Source organism: Lepisosteus platostomus, chromosome 1 (assembly GCF_059453375.1).
Source record: "Lepisosteus platostomus isolate fLepPlt1 chromosome 1, fLepPlt1.hap1, whole genome shotgun sequence".
In the NCBI taxonomy this organism is placed as follows: Eukaryota; Metazoa; Chordata; class Actinopteri; order Semionotiformes; family Lepisosteidae; genus Lepisosteus; species Lepisosteus platostomus.
The window spans coordinates 44,512,272-44,532,732 of record NC_142611.1 but is presented as its reverse complement, the minus strand read 5'-3'; the positions used below and the strand labels follow the sequence as shown (position 1 = coordinate 44,532,732).

At 36.8% G+C, this 20,461-nt stretch overlaps 1 protein-coding gene across 1 annotated transcript; it reads left to right on the top strand.

Annotated features, from left to right (window-relative positions):
- The first annotated feature begins 5,452 nt into the window (after nt 1-5,452).
- On the top strand, nt 5,453-20,230 carry mgst2 (microsomal glutathione S-transferase 2). The gene is made up of 5 exons (XM_088629850.1): nt 5,453-5,602; nt 10,216-10,315; nt 15,800-15,870; nt 18,620-18,701; nt 19,731-20,230. Exons 1-5 carry the CDS (start codon nt 5,545-5,547, stop codon nt 19,858-19,860), a joined length of 441 nt encoding a protein of 146 aa, XP_088485976.1. The 5' UTR covers nt 5,453-5,544; the 3' UTR covers nt 19,861-20,230.
- The last annotated feature ends 231 nt before the right edge of the window (nt 20,231-20,461 follow it).

Below are 20,461 nucleotides of genomic sequence, written 5' to 3'. Positions count from 1 at the left end.
AACCCATGTGAACATGGAAGAACATGCAAACTCCACACAAATAGCACCCCAGGAATGAAATACAGGACCCCAGTGTGGTGAGGCAGCAATACTAATAACCGTGCCACAGTGATATCCACAGATAACATCCCTACACTATCAATTCTATATCTCAACATTCTGTCAGCCTTTTAATTACTTCTCATAATGTGTAGAACATCTTCAACATGGCCAATAATGCAGAAAGGTTTATTGCAGAGATCCTGCAACTAATCAGAATCAGAATCATGTTTATTCGCCAAGTACATTTCATGCACAAGGAACTTAGTCTCTGTGTACGTGATGAAGAAAACATTCTTTATGTACTGTACCATACACAACAATACGCTAGACATTATTAGGACAGTGCACATACATACTGTATAATTAGGAATTCTGCATAAGTGAAAAGAGAGCCCTAGGAAAGAAGCTGTTCAGATACTGGGTGGTTTGAGATTTAATAGACCTGAAGTTTATAAAACTCGATGGTAACCTGGGCAGGAGAGGTCGTCAGCACTCTTTTCTGCCTGCTTCTTGGCTCTGAAATTGTTCAGATCATCAATGGAGGTGAGATGACAGTCAATGACCCTCTCCACAGAGCGAACAACACACTGCAGTTTGCTTTTGAGATTCGCCAAACCAAATAGTTATAGTTGGAGTCTGAACGCTCTCCCTAATGGTTCTGTAAAATGGTAGTAGGATAGGTTAGGAGACACCAAAAGTTTTCAGTTGGTGCAAAAAGTACATTGTCCACTGTGCTTTCTTTGTGATACTAGTGATATTCATGTCCTTTGTAAGGGGATTAGAAATAATGATTCCCAATAACTTAAAGCACTCCCCCACACTCACAGCCACATCATTGATTACTGGGAAGAGAGGTTTTGGACAGTTTCTGGAAATCAACCACCATCTCCAATGTTTCAATGGTATTAAGTTCCAGGTGGTTGTTCGCACACCATGATACTAACCAGCTCCCCACCTTCCTGTACATGGTCTAATCATCATTAATAATGTGAAGTACTGAAGAGGGTGATGTCATCTGCAAACTGAATTACTTTGGCGGAAGAGTTGCTGAAGGTGCAGAAATTGGTGTACAAGGAATAGAGTAATGGAGAAAGCACACGTCCTTGAGATACACCGGAATTCACAAACAGACAGTCTGATAAATACTGTAATGGCTGAGCCACAGCTGTGGCCTTCTAAAATGGAAAAGGTGAAAGAAAAAAGTTGAAAGTTGAAAATCTACTGGCAGTCAGAAAGTGGAACATTATAGATTTATTCAAGGTCAGCTCTACAACCTTAATGTCTGTAGCTTACGTTCTGTATATGGTCTATTTCCATTAAAAATTACTCAAGTGTGTAAAGGTTCAGCATCAATTACAATTAGACCTAGAACCTTGTTAAACAACCTCCAAATCAGTACAATGTTCTTGAAATACTTTAATAAGATAATGGTTCCCAGCCCTGGTCCTAAAGACATTCCCATTAGTCCCTGTGCTAATCTATTACCTTAAATGAATGGCTTAAATAATTAGACTTTTAGACTTTAGACTTTAGACTTTTAGATATTTAGACTTATTTAGACTTTTGTTTTCCTGTTTCTATATTCAGTTCTTTGTTTCATAAAATCTCAACTTCAGGTACAGTATATTGCTGCAACCACTTCAGCATTCAAAACCTCGTGCAGTCTCTCCTCAGCTTGTTTATTAAGAGTTTGCTTCCTCACTTTTGTTTAAACAGATCTTAAACAGATAAATGTATGATGAACAAACATGAGTGGGAATGACAAAGCATCCAACCTTTTCACAATGTGCTTTTTTCCCCTGCTGTAGAAGTTACATTTTAGCTAACACATGTGAAAAAGGAACATTTTGAAACTCAGAAAAAACTATTGAGTCAATACCTATTACAAATCTCATTCAAAGCTGAAAGCCAATTAACAAATTTCCTGAACAGATATCTGAAATAAATTAGATTATGATTAAGAATTCAGCTGTAGTGGAGCACAAAACAGAAGACACAGGAGTCCCCTAGGAAGAACATTTATTACAAAGAATACATAGACAGCACGGTGAAGTGAAACAGATTTTTTTCCAGCTTAAATTTGAGAAGAGATGAACAGTAGGTCATTCAGCCATCTTGGCAGAAATGCAGTTTCTCAAAAGTTGAATTGCATTACCAAAGGCAGAATGTCAACCAATCTAGAGCCAATCGGCTTAGCTGGTTTTAAACAGCTGAATTGAAGTTAAGAAAAGCCGGTCAGGCAGCAATCAGAGTTTATGTGGGGATGCTGTTTTTCACAATATGAATCTATTACAATAGAGTTGTTATTTGGCAGCCATAGAATTTACTTTCTTAACCATTTTTCAAGGAAATATGTTTGAAATTAGAGAAGACATTCAGGCAACAATCCTGGTTTATGTAGAAACACAATTTATAGAAATATTCATCTTATCTGAGTGGCTCGATGACACAGTGTTTAGCATTGATGTCTTGGAATTCTAGGGCCCTGGGCTCAATTTCTCGGAAGCTATCTGTGTGATGTCACCCCATATTCTTATGCGTTTGTTCCAGGTGTTCTGGTTTTCTCCTCCCAGAGCACAAAGACATACTGGTAGGTTAATTGGCTTGTGCGAAATGTTACCCTGGTGCGAGTGTGTGTTTGTGTCTGTAGGTGCCTTCTGATGGATTGGCATCTCATCCAGGGTGTACAGTGACTTGTGCCCATTGCTTGCCAGGACAGGCTCTGCCTCTCCTGCGACCCTGCCTTACATAAAAGCAATTACAAAAGGGACGGTGGAAAAACATATTTTTCCATAGACGATGTTTACTGAGCTTGGAGACGATGAAACAATCATTTCAAAACATGTGAGAAGAAAAAGTACTTTATGGGGTCAGCTTTATTAATGCGGGGGTTGAATTTTTATTTTCTTGCTGTAAGACAAGGAGGCTCGAACCCCATTCAGATGGCTTGAACCAAGGAGGAGCTGCAAGATGGTGTTAAGGCAGAGGATAGATGCCTGAGACAAATGCGAAGGGGGGCCTTTTAGTTCAGTTTATGTGGCAAGTTTGGTGAGGATGGTGATTAGGTGCAGCTGTGTGAGATTGACATGTCGTTATTATCTTTTTATAACTTCCCATTATGTGTCTGGATACCCTATTTAGCAGCTACTGATTGCCTGAAAATGTGCAGCTTAATTATCACACAATTTGTCATATTAATATAACTCCAGCCCCCTTGCTTGTGTAATTCCAATTTGACTAGACTAATTTGTCTTTGAGAGCTGGTTTCAATAAATAAAGTAACAAGACCTCTTGTAGCTGCACATAAGTTATACTAGCAAGAGTGTAAAGAGGCTGAACACTGTAAGGCCATCATCTGCTTCCTCACGATCGCACAGCAACACCTGACAAGTCTTGATTTAAAGAGAGCTGGACTCGTATAAAGTGACCATGCAGCCTAATTTGATATTTGTGTGCAAAAGGCACAACACAGGCAAAAACACACTGCCAGCTCATGAAGATCCCCAAGCCAAGTCAAGGAAACAGGTGGGGTGTGGCACAGTTCAAATATGACACCAACAAGATTGATGTTCAAGATGAACAGTAACCATGGCCTCTATTTACCTCACACCAACAAAGTTTTCCACACTGGAGACATGATTAGGGAGAAGAGATGAGTGGAACGTGCTGCCACTGAAAACAAACTTTCCCTGGGCGCTGCACAGAACCTCATCCCTGGGCAGATGGAGTACTGCCAAGTGTATCCCCGCTGGTAAAGATTGCACCAAGGTGGGGCTCTCTCTGCTGTTTTTGACATGTTATTTTCAAAAGGCTGTGCGCTGCCAACTGCACCTGGGAGGATTTCTGGAGATGCAAAGATGAAGTGCTGGGTCACCCACTTCACAGCTCTGGCTGGGCGCCCAAGACAAACTTTTAAGTCCCACATTTCAGTTCCTTAAAAAAGCATTTTGCATTACAGGTAACGTACAACTGGTGGTAAAGTGCAGTAGGTGGTTAAGTCATGGCTTCTGGGGCTTGGAGTAGATTTCTATTGCACCTCATTCTATGTGCTTGTGTCATTGTGGGACATATTTCTAACTGGTTTTGGAGACTTTGTGGAAAGGTTATGTGTACTATGCTCTTGTGAGCGGTTGAACTTGGAGTTACATTCAAATACAGAAGATATTGCCTTATTTATTTAAACACATGTACTGTAATTGTTACTCTATTGTTATTCATTGTGGAGTCATTCTGTGACTAAATGAGAAATGTTTAATTTTAACCATCTTGAGATGTAGTGGCATCTTCAGGAAATCACCAACTTGCTTTTTTTCCCTTCCATATGTGTGCCTTGTCATTTGCAATATGTGTTTGGAGAAGAACTGTTCTGGGTCTATTCATCGATTTGAGTGGATGTTATGGAGGTGTCTTGATACTCTACATTCACTCTTTTCTTTAAGAAATGTTCGTGATTATCTTTCTAAGTAAACTTGTTTGTCTTTGAACTGCGTTTTTAACAGTAATTTGTTATTAAGAACGTGTCTAAATATTGTATTCTAAAACTCAATTTCATCGCAATTTTTTAATTATTTCTGCTGCACTTTGTTTAGTTGTAACATGAGTTAATAAGTTACTTATTTTCTAAGTTACTCCCTGTAAAAAAAGCCACACTAATACACAATTATTTTACACGTTCATTTTAGAAGTTATCTCTGAGTCAAACATAACCATCAACCTAATGCCTACTTAGAAGTTGGAGATATGACCTACTACTTTTTTAAACTACTGTATGGCAGTAAAAATGATTAGAAGATTTTGCACTGAGAGTTCACAATATTCGCATTATATAATATTTACAAGTACAACTTTACTGGATGTTTTGCATAGTTTCGTTCTTTCCCTCTTGAGTCTTCTTAAGTTGTAAGCATGCCACAAAATAAGTGGATTTACAGACTTGTTTAGAACTGACCATTTGTTATTTTATAATATAGTATAGGGAAGGAAAACATTCACCAAAGTGGCCGTTTGTATATATTAAAAAAATAAATTGCACCAGATTTCTTTATTTGTATATCTTAATATATTGTTGCAAAAAGTCCCGTTAGACACATTTCCGATCTAGTGTGTCATGAAGTATCTAGCTCTGATTTACACCAGTCTTGCGAGGACATGATTTCTGTCATGAATTGTACTGTTTTAAAATGTCCGCAAGAGGGCGACAGATTTATATCACCAAAGCGGTTCCAAAATGTCCCCGAAAAGAAAAAGGTTTTTCTTAAAAAGGAAGAGGAAAGGTTTATACAGTAGGTGACTAGATAAGTCATCGTAAGGTTTTGAGGGGTTCTTTTTGTTGCCATAATACCTCTACCACTATTTTGGGGGGTTTCTCAATAATCATTTCAGGAAATGTAAAGCGTACATGAACCTGTTCTACAACTCGACCCGTGACAACCGAGCGTTACGAAACCTTACTTTATAAGACCTTCCGCCACAGTAGTTCATGTGGTTTTACAGGTTAAAGTCATGGCTGCAGACCACGCACTCCTTGCTGCTGTTACTTTGCTTTCTGCTTTGCATCAGGGTAAGCGCTAGAATTTCTGCCCTCTACCAGGATCCGCATTAAATAAGACGATTAATTACATGTTACGAGCTAGTATTGGAACTAAACTAATACTAGTAACGTCTACCAGACACATTTACGCAAAACAGGTTGTTTACGGTATATAGTTTAAACTATAGTATAAGGTTGAAATAATAATAATAATAATAATAATGATAGTAATAATAAGTCTAATAGAAATCTCTAGTATTTTTGAAGATATCGACGTAATTTATTTGCTCGCGAGGTTGCAACATAATGTTCTTTTGTCCACAAAGGTGTAAGGTACTAAAATATCAGTGGAGTCGTGACTGACGAACAGTTTGCTTCCATTAAAATGGATGACGTTAATGACTGGAAGAAAAAGAAGATTATTTGTAGCAGGCTACAGACATACTGTACTACTGTATAGCAGGCTCCGGCTGTCTATTCTGTTGGTGGACCAGTGGGTGTCACTCTCAACTGGACTAGAATTTCCAGACCAGTGTCTCAGTGTGTTGGCTGGGGACAGTTTCTCTCTTCTCCACCTGATCTGCTGGGCAGTGGGGCTGCCGTCACAGAACAGCTGATTCGCGTCTCTCAGGTGGAACATGAACTAAAGTTGTAGATAAATGGTCTCCTCTTTCTGTGTGAGAAGTACTTTAGGATGAAAAACGTCCGTTTAAATGCAAATACATATTATTATATGTTTCTTTCTCATGTAATTCCAATGAAAAGGGCAGACCCTGCAAACACATTTATAGGGGTAATGTTTGCTCCCTAGGTTTAAGATGTTATTAATTAAGTTACCATCATGATGTGAGTCACTTATAAAGGCTCATTTACATTAGACTCTTTTTTCTGCATAATTTTTGTTTACAAAAGAAAGACATTATAATGAGCTTCTGTTAGTTCTGCACTTGCTGTTAAGAGGAGAGTTTGGGAGGACCTAATAAAACTGCTTTGTTCAGCCTTTATCTGTCTTTCACTTATTTTTTTGCCAAACTGAATAAACATTGTATGGTTTGAAACAGTTGGAAAGTGTTTCACTCTCCGTCGAGTGTTTTTGACGCCTTTTTAATTGAGTGAATTAATCCTAATTAAAGGAAGCTAATTGGAAATTTCTTGTCTCGGAGAGCTTAGTAAGTACAACCGTTGTGCCTGATGTTGGGGTGATTCATCATCACAGATTAATTAAAATTGTAACATGAATGTGGTTCAAAATTTAGAAGTAGTAGTAGTTATTTTAAAAAAATAATGTAATTAAAAAAAATTAAAGTCAAAACAACTCCTGAAAATGTGTGTTTTCAGTTTTTATAATCGGAAGTGCTTTTAATTTCTGCTGTGCTGGGAATCAGGATACAGCCTAATTTCAAGTCACTTTCAGTTTGAGAACTTCAGCTAACATTCCTTTAAGAACTACAGCAGTTTTCATTTAAGGGTATTGCTCCTTGATCTGAAAAGGAGAGACATAAGCATGTTTTTGTTTTCTTAAAATGAGGAGTGCCATTGCTCTCTACTTAGTATTAATGGCAGACCTCAGCTTATTCCATGCAGATACCTGTAGGCTTTATCCTTTTGGGAGCTCAGAAGCTGAAGTTGCAGTAGTAGAAGATCATTAATGACTGTCAAGTCACCAACAAGAGGTGGTGCTTATATTGATCTAGTGTTTCCATACAATAAAGACAGAATGCAGGAACTGAGACCTTTCAGGATTTACTATTGCAACATGGTATGTTTGTAGGTATTTTTAAAATCTCTGCAGATAACCATCTATAGTTAAAGTACACATTTTTATGTACTATGGAGAAAACTTAGTGAATCTAGATATGCTGGGTATATAATCCATAGAAGAAGGATAAAAATGTAATTCTAGAGGGACAAAACATTTTTCCTCAGATAAATTTAAGTCTTGGAAAATATGGCCCTGGTGGTTTAATTGGTCAGTCTAGAGAAGTATGAAAAATTACACAGCTTAGATCATGTATTGTCTCATTACAGAGAACGTGAAAGATAAATTATTCATAGAAATTTAAGGGATATAAAGAGCTGCAAACATTGTCAAAAGTAACATCAGGAAAGCTGATGGAAGAAGAGAATGAGGAAAATAATATTGAAAAAGGAACGAGAGAAAAGGATATTGAATTGCAGGTACAGTAAATATTCACTGAGCTTTTTTCCAAGTACTGTAATACTTTACTGATGTGTGTTAGGTCAGGTGTTTAGAGGATGAAAAGGGAATTTGTAAAATATTTTGAATGTTTTGTACAGGCATTCTCCGAAGAGGGCTATACCACATGCTACTTGCTGAGGAAGGACCCTGCTTGTTTTTTTAATGATCGTGACATTGCAGAGACATGGACTGGGAATTCTTAGTACTAACCACTAGATTTCCGATAGTACTTTAATAAATGAAGGAGCTGTGCTGTTACCTCAGATGATCTGGCAAATTGGACAGACACTGCCCATTAGTAGGAAATGGAAAGTAAAGTAGGAAATATTGTACCAATCTATGAAAGGAAAGCTGAAATCTAATAATGGTACTTTCGACCAGTCAGTCTTAAATCTTATTGACATCAAGTTACAGTTACAGTTACAGTTAAACCAGGTAAATTACAGTAGATGGTACTGAAAGGCATCAAAAACGCAAGACGTCCTGTTGGATACTAAATTATGTTCTTTGTGACTCGGTATATTATTGTATAAGAGACAATTCAAATCCAGCTTAGAGAGGGTAGGTTTCTTTTAATGAAACTGCAAAAAAAAACAACCAAACAGTAGCATACAGTATGTAGAAAAAGATCACAATGTAATACAATACGAGTTCCAGAAAGCATTTCATAAGGTAGAAAAATATTATGTTAAGTTTGAATCTGAACGCCACCTGAGACTAAGGAGAGTTAGAGAAAGGAGAGCACTATATGGGTTGGGTTAAATCGTGGAGTGCTACACGGACTTGTTTTAGGCCATTGTATGCCATTTTGTGTGTCTCACATTAAAAAAAAAAATTTTTTTCTTCAAAATCTTGGCATGTCCTGTAAAAACCATTTTTCACATCACTAGATTTTAATGTGTTTTTTCATTCACTACTCATTAAAGCTTTTACTGATTATTTTGTGCATCATATGAGCGAACATCATGGCAAGTGAGACTCTTCTACCAGATAGATCATCCTGTAAACTGTCTGAGTCCAGCAGAGAGCTCATGGAGCTTGTTAGCAATGATACAGTGCGTTTCTTTTGGTTATTAATGATTTGACATATGACACCTTAGGTTCAGGTGGACTCTAACAGCAAGACTTATTTCAGTGGAAACACCTACCTGTAAGGTTTGAAGGTGTGTACCACAGTCTCGGCGATCTCCATTTGGAATTTGAAATGCGCTGCTGCTAATTGTATACATATCAAATAAAACTACAGTCAGAGCTCTGTATTATGCTGATGTGTGCTGGCCTGGTTGCTTAAAGCCATGTTCAACAAATGGTGGTCTATTGCAGCATGACAACATGCCATTTCAGAAACTGTCAATTGCCAGTGTGAATTTAAGTACATGAATCATTATCCACTCAACATCCCAGACTTAGACCCAAATGACAGTTATTTGCAGTATCATCAGAAGTCAGCACTGCATGGCTCCATGACGATGATTCCTTGAAGTTGTCCACCTGGGGGGGGGGGTTCTACTATCAGGGAATTGCTACCTTGAAGGACTAATGTTATGTTGAGATAAACAGTGCTTAATGCTGAGAAACAAAGATGTGAAATGAATGTTTCTATAAACAGGAGTTGCAAAACATTTTGAATTCCCCTCGTGCTTTTACCTCAGGATGCAAATCCCCACTGGGATCACTAGGTGTTATTTTGTAATTAATAGATCTATACAGTCTCTCTTCTAATTAACCAAGTATCTACCCAATTCCAAGGAATATATACATTTAAAGCAATATTTTAGAGAAACAAGATGATGTTTAGCTTCTAAGAAAAGAGCATCAGCTGGATTTCTGATTGTCAGTTTGGACATTATTTCAATGTTTGCTGATCATTGTCTTCAAATGTCTGTGTTTTTCCATCATAAGTTACTGTAAACCACAAATGCGAAAACAAAGATAATGTTCATGATCACCACATCATCTATCATTTCATCCAACGGGCAGCTAACCTCCGACCTCAGGAGTGATCGGTTTCTGGCTTTTTAACTCATCAATGAGATCAGTTTAAATGATTAAATTAGATGGAGTTCATTTCATTTAACTATCAAAACAGCACACTTTGCCGAATCTGAAATATGATGTGGGGTGCCTGGCACTCAGATGTGGTCACAACGAAGTTTCCTTGCCTGCATGTTAGTGGGAAGACAGAGCAGCACAGAAAGAAAACCTGCATGACAACAGGAAAAACAAGGAAACTTCTCACAGAAAAGGTTCCCAGCTTTTCCCAGCTGGATTCAAACCCGTGACTTTCTAAGATGTAGCCATCACACCCTTTTGCCACCCCAGTGACACAAAACTTGACTGGAATTTCCACATTGAAAGGCTGAAACTGACAACCAGTTACACTTAACTATTTTACACAATGCTGCCCAGGTTTTGACATTTATTAACTCATTGACTCATCCAGGTTACCTGGCCAGGAGAGTGGGAAAGTCTAGAATGAAGCACAATATCATGCCACCAGCCATCACTGGACACCCCGAGTTTGAGAGAGTCTTTCGGGCACAGTAAGTCTGAACATTGCACCACGCTGCAAAAATCAAATAGATTTTTTTTCTCTAGCTGCAGCACAATGAGTTTTCCACAGTATCGGAAAAAACGGTGTGCACTCTTCATAAGTTGTTTTTCTAGAAATAATAGTAAAAAAATAGTTTTATATTGCGCCTTTAAAAGTGGCTTAAAAAGAGAAAAACATGAAAAATACACAATATCCAAATGAGAGGAGGTAGAAGAAGGGGGTATGGGATACAGTTGGAGCAAAGGGGCACAGAGACCCAGTTAAGAAAAAGCTCTTCTAAAGAAGGTTTTGAGTCTGGATTTGGAGGAGTTTAGGGATAGTGACTCTGTGATCTCCTTGGGGATAGAGTTCCAGAGCTCTGGGGAAGAGCAGGAGAAGGTCCTGTCACCCACAGAGTGTAGACGGGCTAGGGGGACAGATAGGAGACCAGAATTTGATGAACGAAGGCTGCGAGGTGGACACTCAGACATGCACTGAGGTTGCTAAGCCATGCAGAGCCTTATACTGTAGGTGAGCATGAGAATTTTAAAGTCGACATGAAACCTGATAGGAAAGCAGTTTAAGGACTCCAGGATAGGAGTAATGTGATCACTTGCACTAGACCTGGTCAGGAAAATAAGAAACAAGAAATAAGAAAAACAACATCACTAAATTTAATCAGAAAATCAATTGTATTGCATCTTTTACAACTGTAGAACTAGCTTCATAGTAGAAGTTCACTATTGCACTTTTTTGCATAGGTGCAATAATTTAGGTTTAGTTTCTAAACATAAGAAATGTCTGAATATTATATGTAAATCACAGGGTTGAACACTTGGATTTTTCCAAAAACTTGATACAAGAATATGAATGTACTGTAAGTATTAACGGTACCTGCATACAATGAAAAATAAAATTTTGAATCAAACCAGCGTCTGTTAAATAACACAATACATGATCTAAGCTGTGCCATTGGACAATGATATGTAAGTTGTCAGACCTTCATTAGGGATGAAAAAAACAAAAAACAGCTGTAGAGAACACCAGAAACTATACCAAGAAATAAAACTTATAAGATTAAGAAATTAATCCTCTTGCGTCATTAAAAAAATGAAAACTAAATACTCGTCGAAACCTGTGTTGAGGAGGTATGCATTATTATCCACTGATCAATAAGATTTGGCATTTGTCGAATAGCGTGAGTGAAATACAGGGCTCACTCTTCAAACCAATGATCTCCTGCTGGCGTGATTATTTATATCGTCCATCATGGTTCGTATCAGAGCGAAGATGAGGAATGTTGTTGTGTTCAGCATAGAGTAGCATGACCACAGTGAAAATCCCAGTTCCTTAACCTGTGTAGAGTCCTCCCATCAAACAGATCTAAACAGCCTTCTCTGCATGGAAAAAGCCCTTACTGCATATGCATCATACATATACAACCATTGTTACTTATTGTCTTTAAAATAACAAATGTATTCATAATATTAAAAGGGTGGATGTTACTAAAAAACACACATTTTAAAAGCATATTTAGGGCTGTAAAGAATTTTGTTTTTCATTGTCCAGCAGTGATCACGAGGGTCCCTACAATAGTAACCTACAATAGTAAGCACGTTTAGCGATAATGGGTTTCTCTTAAGTACAACTACCTAAGTACTGAGTACCTGCCAGTCTGGCAGGAGTGCAGTAAATTCCTTATCCGGTGTGCTAAGGCTGAACCAGTGTGTGCTTGTCACAGTTATTCATTATAGACTGAGCAAAGCCACGCAAGACCACATTTTCACTACTGCTTTATCAGTGTTCCTCTACTCCTCCTACACTAGTCTGTGTCTTTGCTGGATTTATCAACACAGCCTTATTCTTGAATGCAAATTTTAGCTTCACACCTCATTGATATGTTTATAAGTGATAGATGGAAAGAATTGTAATGTCATATTTACTTTGCAAAAGAAGGAAAAATATTTGCACACGGGAATCGATTGACATATGGTACGATGCTAAAACGGAAATGCAGCTTAGCAAGTAGGTGAATGGGAATTAATTGAATATTGCATCGCATTCACATAAGTGGTTTTACGTTGAACACAGAAAGTCAACAAGGGTCTTCTAACCAATTTGAAAGTACAACGGAACTGTTTCTAGGCTTTCTTTTTCTATTTGTATTTTCACAGCCTAATGTAGTGTTAGAAATGTAATACAATGCTCCTTGTTTAATTCCGACTCTAGTGAAATTTCCTCTGAATCCCCAGCCTGATTAGAATAGGAACAGTGCTAATTATCTTGGATTAAGGGATCTCAATACCTGTTTATTGATATCATGGTCATGCATTCACCATATAATTTCAGTATTAATGGAGGAGTCCTATTCAGTATATTCATTATTCCTTACATTGGTTTTCTGGGTGAAAATCAATGCTGTTTTTTTGTTTTTTTGAGTAAAGAAATCCTCATAACTGGTGTGGCTGAAAAAAGACAAATATTAAATATAGAATTTGCAATTGTGCAGTAAGATAGATGTTTGTATAGAGTCACTTAACAGGACACTGGGCCACCGCATGTAGCCAGTACAGGCTGTATACCTCTACCAGTGTCTGGAATGATGCCGTACCATAGTTTTACAATAAAGTCAAGTATCTCACACAGGGGTGATGGAGATGGACGACTCAGTCTCAGACATCATTTCAGAATATTGGGTTCAGATCTGTTTACTGAGAAGGCCAAGTCATATGGATATCATCCTGAACAGCATCAAGGTCACCAGGCCACTGGGCGACTGTGTGTTCCCTGTAGATGGGGGTATTATCACCCTGGAAGACATTCCCCCCCAGCAAGAAGGAAGTGCACCAACGTGGATTGAAGATGATCACTCAGTAACATTAATTAATGATTAGCATTGACCTTATGGATAACAAATATATATATTTGAAAGTGAATAATATTCTAAACAGAAGGATGGTCGGAATCGAAGTATTAAACTGGGAGTTAGGCTAGGATTAATGGTATAAGTCTTGATTATGATATAATTTAAAGTGTCCCGTCTATTTTCTTCATAAAGTCTATCTGGATGTTTGTAGAATTTGGATTGACCTAATCCAGAAAAATATGAACAAGTTATTAGTGTCTCAGGGCCTTTAGAGACATTACTATGACAGCCAAGACCTCTGTTTTCTCTACAGGGGAGGTATTCAAATACAACATCCAGAAGACTACTCAAGTATTTTCAAAGTCACGAAGATTATTTCTCAAAAAGGACCACAATACAATTCAGAATCTGAACAAATAACATGTATTTATTGTTACAGTGAAAAGGCCAAGAGTTTGAAATGAAAGAAATCAGTGATGGATCAGAAAATGGAAAAATCTTTGAATGTTTCTAAAAACATGATTGTATTTTCATTGGCACCAGTAGTAGAAAACAACTCGCAAACAAATATAGATGAGCAGAAAAAGATATGAAAACGGAAAACTTACTGTAGCACCCAAGAGTTGAGATTGAAAATAAACGCCTCATTTTTAGGAGTGCGAGTGTGAAACATTATAGTGGAGAATAAACAAAGCAGGCTGAAAATAGAAATGAAATGAGACCACCATTAACCCCAAGTGGCCCCAATAAAGTGTTAACCACCAGAGGATAGGCAACTGATCTGCATAATAAGAGAAAAAAGCAGACAATAGAGGCAGAGCACAGCTAATCGAAAGATGGAGCGCCGTCTAGTTCAGACTCGGGATATAGGAAGAGATTGGCTGCAAATTAGTCTAGCAAGGCCCATCTACTGTATATGTAGATGACAGATCATTTATTACAGTGATTAAAATGTGGAACGAGGTATTTAAAACACTCCAGTCAGGCTTTGTGAGGATTCAAAGTGGTTGATTAAGTCTGTGTACATTAAATCTTTTTTTTTCCACTGAGATAGACCTCAAGGAGATAACATCATTAGTGGCCCAGGGAATGAGAGAAGCTACCCCATAAAGCCAGAATAAAGCTCCTCCTCACACTAAACTATATACTTATGGCATGTCATCCTTGAGAATGAATGATTGGGCTTCATTTATCACAGTCAGGAGCATATGCGTGGTAGATGAAGATGGCAGCACATATACATGAATTAAGGTGGTATGATTCATTACACAAAGAAATAAAACAATGCTCTTTCACACTTGTGCCCTTAATTACGGAAATTAGTAGTCAGCACAGATGTTAAAGTGCAGCCCCCATTTGCTTAATTTTTAATTGTTGGATTAGAGATAAACATCTCTTTGTTATGCAAGCTGGGTCCAATTCTACGATGCAAATGTGGTTATTTGATCCTTAAAGTGAATATGAAAATGCCAGATAAAGGGACTCCATTAAGCTAAAAACCAAACCATAAAGTATGATTCTACATCTTTTTACCTTTTCAGATTCAAGTTTCAGCTTTTTTAATACATTTTCACTAACCTATTTTATTTTCTGTATTTTGTGAAGAAGTAATCCGTTCTTGTTTGTAAAAACGTTTGAGAACAGAGGCAAATTGGAATCGAGCATTTACAGTAGTTACAGAAAGAGCATAGATGCATGCTCCAACTCATTAATCAGTCAGATGTTTTTTTTCTTAAATTGAATTTTAAGAGGAGCTGGGACACATTCCCACTTTTTTCTTATAAATGTAGAATTCACATTTACTGTTGTTATAGTTTTCTTTACATGTCTTGACTTGCCGTCACTACCCATGGGAGAGACCGAGAAAGTGTGGCCCAACTCTTCCATTCTGCTCACCTTTCAACCACGTGTCATTTGACACATCAGCCCCATACCTAAGGATTAGCTCTGTTTAGGGGAGAAGTGCATCCCTCCATTGTTGTCCACTCAATGAAAAAGGAGCAGTAGAGTCATCATGTGGCCGCTGGTCATTTGTGACAGTCATTGTACTGTACAAGAATTTGTACATAGGCTGTACCATATTGCAGCTATTTAACAAAGTGCTTGAAGAGTAGGAGACAAAAAAACATTCTTAGACAACTCTCAATACTTAATTAACAAATACCATAGTAGAAACACTTTTTTTGTGATTCTAAAGATGCCCACATACCTGTACTTAGACGCACTAGTGTATCAGTACTTCTAAGAAAATAAACATAAAAATGTCAATAATGATACAGTGAAAAGAGTTAAGTAGTACTATTGAAATATATATTTTACATAACAACATGAATATAAGGCAAAAGTATTGAATGAACTTAATCAAACTGATCTTCTTTCCTGTTAAATTAAATTAGAGGAAATAAGACAAGATAATCTAGAATAAATAATTTAATTAAACATATGTCTATATGTCTGTGTTAGTCATAAAAAATGTTTTAAGATGTGTGTTAAGGGAATACTGGTCCTGAACCTATAGAAAGAGACATATGACTCTTAAATATAACGGAATGGCAATTGCCAGAAGTTTCCTGCAATCTATAAATTGTCAATGTATATGTCTAACGTACTGTTTCATGTATTCCTCAGTCAGAACTGTGTGGAGTTTTATCCAGTATTTTTAGTGATGCTCTGGATGTCCAGCCACTTTTTTAATGAAGGTATGGAAAAACTAATTTGATATTTTTTTTGTAGAACAGTAACAAGCAAGTTAATTTTATAATTTTGCATATATGATCAAGATGTATATTTCCTCATCAATTGAATATGTGATTTTCATTGAAAAGAAAGTATTTTTTAAATTTAAGTTTAATTTGAAATTTTAAGCCTACATATCCATGACTCAGGTCTCCAAATATTTGTATCTTTTCCATGTGATAGCAGGAATCACAATGTGTAACTCATAGTTACTCACAGTAACTCATTCTTTACATGAAAACAATGGGCAGTCTTTGGACCACTTGTTCATCTATCTCTGATCTTGTTACTTTGAGACAGTCACAATGGGCACAAATACCAAAAAATGGCCAAACATTTTACTAATAATGAATTGGATCATTCTTGGGGTGGGGTGATTTGGCAGGTCAGACAAACAGAACAGGTCTATGTACTCTGACCACTGAAGTGGACACTTTTGGGTTCTAAGTAGGCAACTGTTGCTTTATAATTTTTGAATAATTATTTTCTGTACAGTATGTGGTGTCATCCAGGCTGAAAAAAAAACAACCTCTTGCTTGTTTAATGATGCGCTATTTGGAACAGAGAAAAATATTACTTTGTTACCTCACTATACGTACAGTATTTGCTTCAAATGAAAGCTGATGTACAGTATGGATCTGATTTATAACTTTAACCTCCATTATTTTAGTCAGTTGTTGACAGTTGTAGCAATTTATTAGATATAAATTGAGTAGTGCAGTACAATATACTTTTATGATATATATTAGTGTAAGAATATTTATTGAAGAAGGACTGAGTAAAAAAATAAGAACGTTCCAGCATTGTGTATAATTCCATAATTAAACACATCATAATTCCATGTTAACTGAGTGATATCTAAATATAATTGTCAAGAAGACTTCCTTTATTTTTCAGTCTTTACTAGTATTTGGGGATGGAATCTATAAAGAAATTTAACTTTACCTATTCTTTGTCTGGATTAAACTCTAAAAAACAATCACACTGCACTGACAAAATCAGAAGTTTTATAAATAGAACTTTCTTGACAGATAAGGCTTGAAATACTTGTATGATGGTAACATTCATTCTGTGAAGATTTACTATATTTTAGGATAATCAAGTGATTCAGAATCTTCACAGGAATTGTGCTGGCAACATGGCAACACTATAATTATTCAAAATTTTTAACACAAATCTTTTGTAGATAACTCTACCTTGGATATTTTTAAACAAACCAAGTTAAAAGTTAAAAGTAAAGACTATTTTATCCCCTTTCTTATGAGAAGGTTTAAATATGTATACAATTCAAATTAAACTAACACCTTCAACAAAAGAAGGACAAAATTGTGACAGGTGGACACACTTGAGCTAAAAAAATCAACTTAATTCATCCACATTTAGAGACAATCCTTAATTTAACTATTGTTAACATGTCTTCGGTTGTTGGGGGAGTTTATTTAATTGTTGTACCTGATAGTGGGTTACTGGGACTTAATATTACCAGCCAATGTTAGAAAGTAGCTCTTGTCAGATGCCTGCCAGACAGAAGAAACGTTCAAGTTCTCACCAAAGCAGATCAGCTCTTAGCTGATTTCTCACAGACTCATGAAATAGACCAAGAAACACTCTACATGTGTGTGCTGGAGATCATTACAGTATCACTGTACAGTACATTTTAGTCTGCAGTTTTCTTCAAATGATTTGTAAAGATCACTTCTGTTTGACAAGAGCATGTGTTTATTCTGTGAATGCATCACTCAGTATACTTCAGCATAAAGGCAAATGCTGTTGCCAGCGTGGGATTGAAAAGGATTAAAATAAACAAGACCTACTATTTAAGTACCAAGGCTTGGATGCGGATCATTAACACACTAACACTAATGTTTTGAAACCCCAGTCACCTTTCAACCAACTGTGAAGCTTTAAGTCTGATCTGAAACTAACGTTAAATAGGATGGTATTGAGCCAGAGACCCACCCACCCAGGAAACACCAGCACTATCCTTGTCATATTATGGAGCTACATCTTGGGATTGTACAGTGTTTGCTGTACAATGCTGTACAGGGTTATGAGACCAGATAGTTAGAGATACTGTGCTTAATGGCTTTCAAAATCAGAAGTTAGCTTGTAAAGTCATGACCTACAAATACACAGAAACAGGCAAAAGTGGGGTTGTGCAATTTTCAATGCTGCTAAAGTATTAACAAGAGTAGTGTTACAGGGTTTGGTTGTTGGGGAGTGTTTATTTAATGGTACTGGACTTCCTAATAACCAGTCAATAGCAGGCATTATCTCTGGCCAAATACCTATCGGAAAGAATGTTCTCACAAAGGAACAGGGGTTGATCACATGCACTCTTCTGAAACAGAGAAAGCAGTGTCCTTTTGTACAGCAGCTAAAGCATCACTATTGCAATATTGTTGATCTGCTCTTTTCTGAAAGTAATTTTAATGCTTATTAAGGTTCACAAAGAGCACTTTTGTGAATGCATTATCCACACCTCACTCATTAAAAGTAACAGTCAAAGCAAGCTCATGTCAATATTTATACTTTGATAAGAAAGTGAACATATTCTAAGAAAATAACATCAGGAAAATGGTTGAGTAGTCAGCCAACAGTTTAATTAGTAGCTGTAGGTATTTTTTTTAATGTGTTTAAAGAAACAAGGTTAACAGTGGATGCATTGCATTCTGTCTAACCATACTGTATCTAAATCTTGTTCCTTTTCAGTGCTAGCTGCAGTCCTTGGCCTATTTTACCTCTTTGCTCGACAAATGTATTTTAATGGATATTCTACCTCTGTTAAAAACAGGTAAGAGTGAATGTAAATGTGATATTTCCTAAGAAAATTAAGTTTCTCCTGTGTCTGGCTTTATGTGAATTAGTGTAGTCTCTAGAATTTGTATTGTCCACTTCAGAAGTGAAAACCTAAAAGAAATGGCTATTTTCACCCATTTTCACATAGAAATACAACAGATAGGAAAAGCCAGTTGACACTGAAAGTGTTCCTTCCTTCTCCACTATGATGCACTGATGACTGGAACAGAAAATACCTTCTAGTATTTTCTGACCCCACAAATGAAACCAACTACCACTTCTTGCACTAAAATCTACTTAAAACTTAAAGTTCGAAACTTGAACAGGATCTTTATTAAGCACCAGTTCTGAACTAGGTGATTGGGTAAAAACTATTTTAAAAAGTACTAATATCTTTGTTTTCAAGAAATATAAATACCTTGTTAGTTCTAGATGGCTCGTTTGTGCACTTTCTGCACATTCTAGTTGTAGAGCATATACAATTGAACATGACAGCAATTCAAATTTTTACTAAATATTTAATTATAGCTCAGAATCTGTTAAAAGGAAGATGATAGAATCTCTAACTTCATAGTGCGGTATTAAGAAATAGTTGGAGTACAGGTGTCACTAGACCACTGATCTCTTGGTTCATTAAAACTGATGTGACTGTGATGAGTGATGCAATTCCATCACTACGATTTTAATTTTGATCTTGGTTTGAGACTGTAAGCACTGATGTGAAATATTCAGTGGCACATGCCGTATAGTCATAGAAGTAAGTGAAAATCTAATTTTATCTGCTGTTAAGAGTGGTGGTGGACCAGTAGGTGGCACACTTGCTTCTAGACTAGAAAATAAAAATAATACCCCAGTATAATATTCTGATTACCTGGTTGGGTAACAAGAACACATGGCACTCTTCAAAGGAGTCAAAGAAAATTATCCAGAATTTACATAGCAATTCTTAAATCACGTAGCACAATGCAGTGGATGTAACCAGCTTGGTGTCAGTTAATATGATGTATTATTTTCTTTTTTTCAGGTTGCCTGGGTTTTACTTGAGTCTGGCCCTGATCTTTGCACTCGCTGTAACAGGTGGAGCAGGCATTCTGAGCGGGATCCTTGATGAGTACTTTGACATCAATTTAAGAAAGAAAATGTTCAAATCGTAGAAAAGTAGCTAGTCCTGATTTCGTAAAGCATGTACTTTCCCCCTGATATCTTGTATACTGACAGTATATTCCTTTAAAGGAAACTTGGTTCTGCAACATTACTGACTATAAATTCTACTGTGCAGATTACAGACCAGCCTATAATAAGACAATGTTTTCTGAACATTTGATGGACATTTCGTAATCAATATACTGTATTCTATATACACTTTAACTTTTATTTTTTCCTATTTTGTTTTCTTTTTATGTTTTAAATTCTCTGGAGATGATGCAATTCATTTACCGTTCAATATCATTTTATTAGCTTACTGCAATAAAGAATTTGTCCAATTCATTACTTCTGACTAATACAATAGAACTTTATGCCTTATGCATTTTGCCTTGTCTTTGCCTCCATTCTGTTCTCATGGCTCATGACTTCTTCTTTTCCTAATGAAGCCACTCGGCCTGCCAGGCAACCTGAGGAGCTTAGTGGCTACTCTTTTCTTTCAGAGAACCAATGTTACAGGAGTGACCTAGTGAACCATTTCATTTAGAAGAGATGGGTTTACCAGAGGTAAGAAGTCCGTACAGGGAATGAAAACTCTTCAGAGTGATCCAT

What these genes read in the sequence shown, in the direction of transcription:
- mgst2 (XM_088629850.1), top strand. Translation starts at nt 5,545, where the DNA reads ATGGCTGCAGACCACGCACTCCTTGCTGCTGTTACTTTGCTTTCTGCT. An exon ending in GCTTTCTGCTTTGCATCAGG is followed by an intron (nt 5,603 to 10,215) that starts GTAAGCGCTAGA and finishes TGACTCATCCAG; the next exon opens with GTTACCTGGCCAGGAGAGTG. An exon ending in GAGAGAGTCTTTCGGGCACA is followed by an intron (nt 10,316 to 15,799) that starts GTAAGTCTGAAC and finishes TGTATTCCTCAG; the next exon opens with TCAGAACTGTGTGGAGTTTT.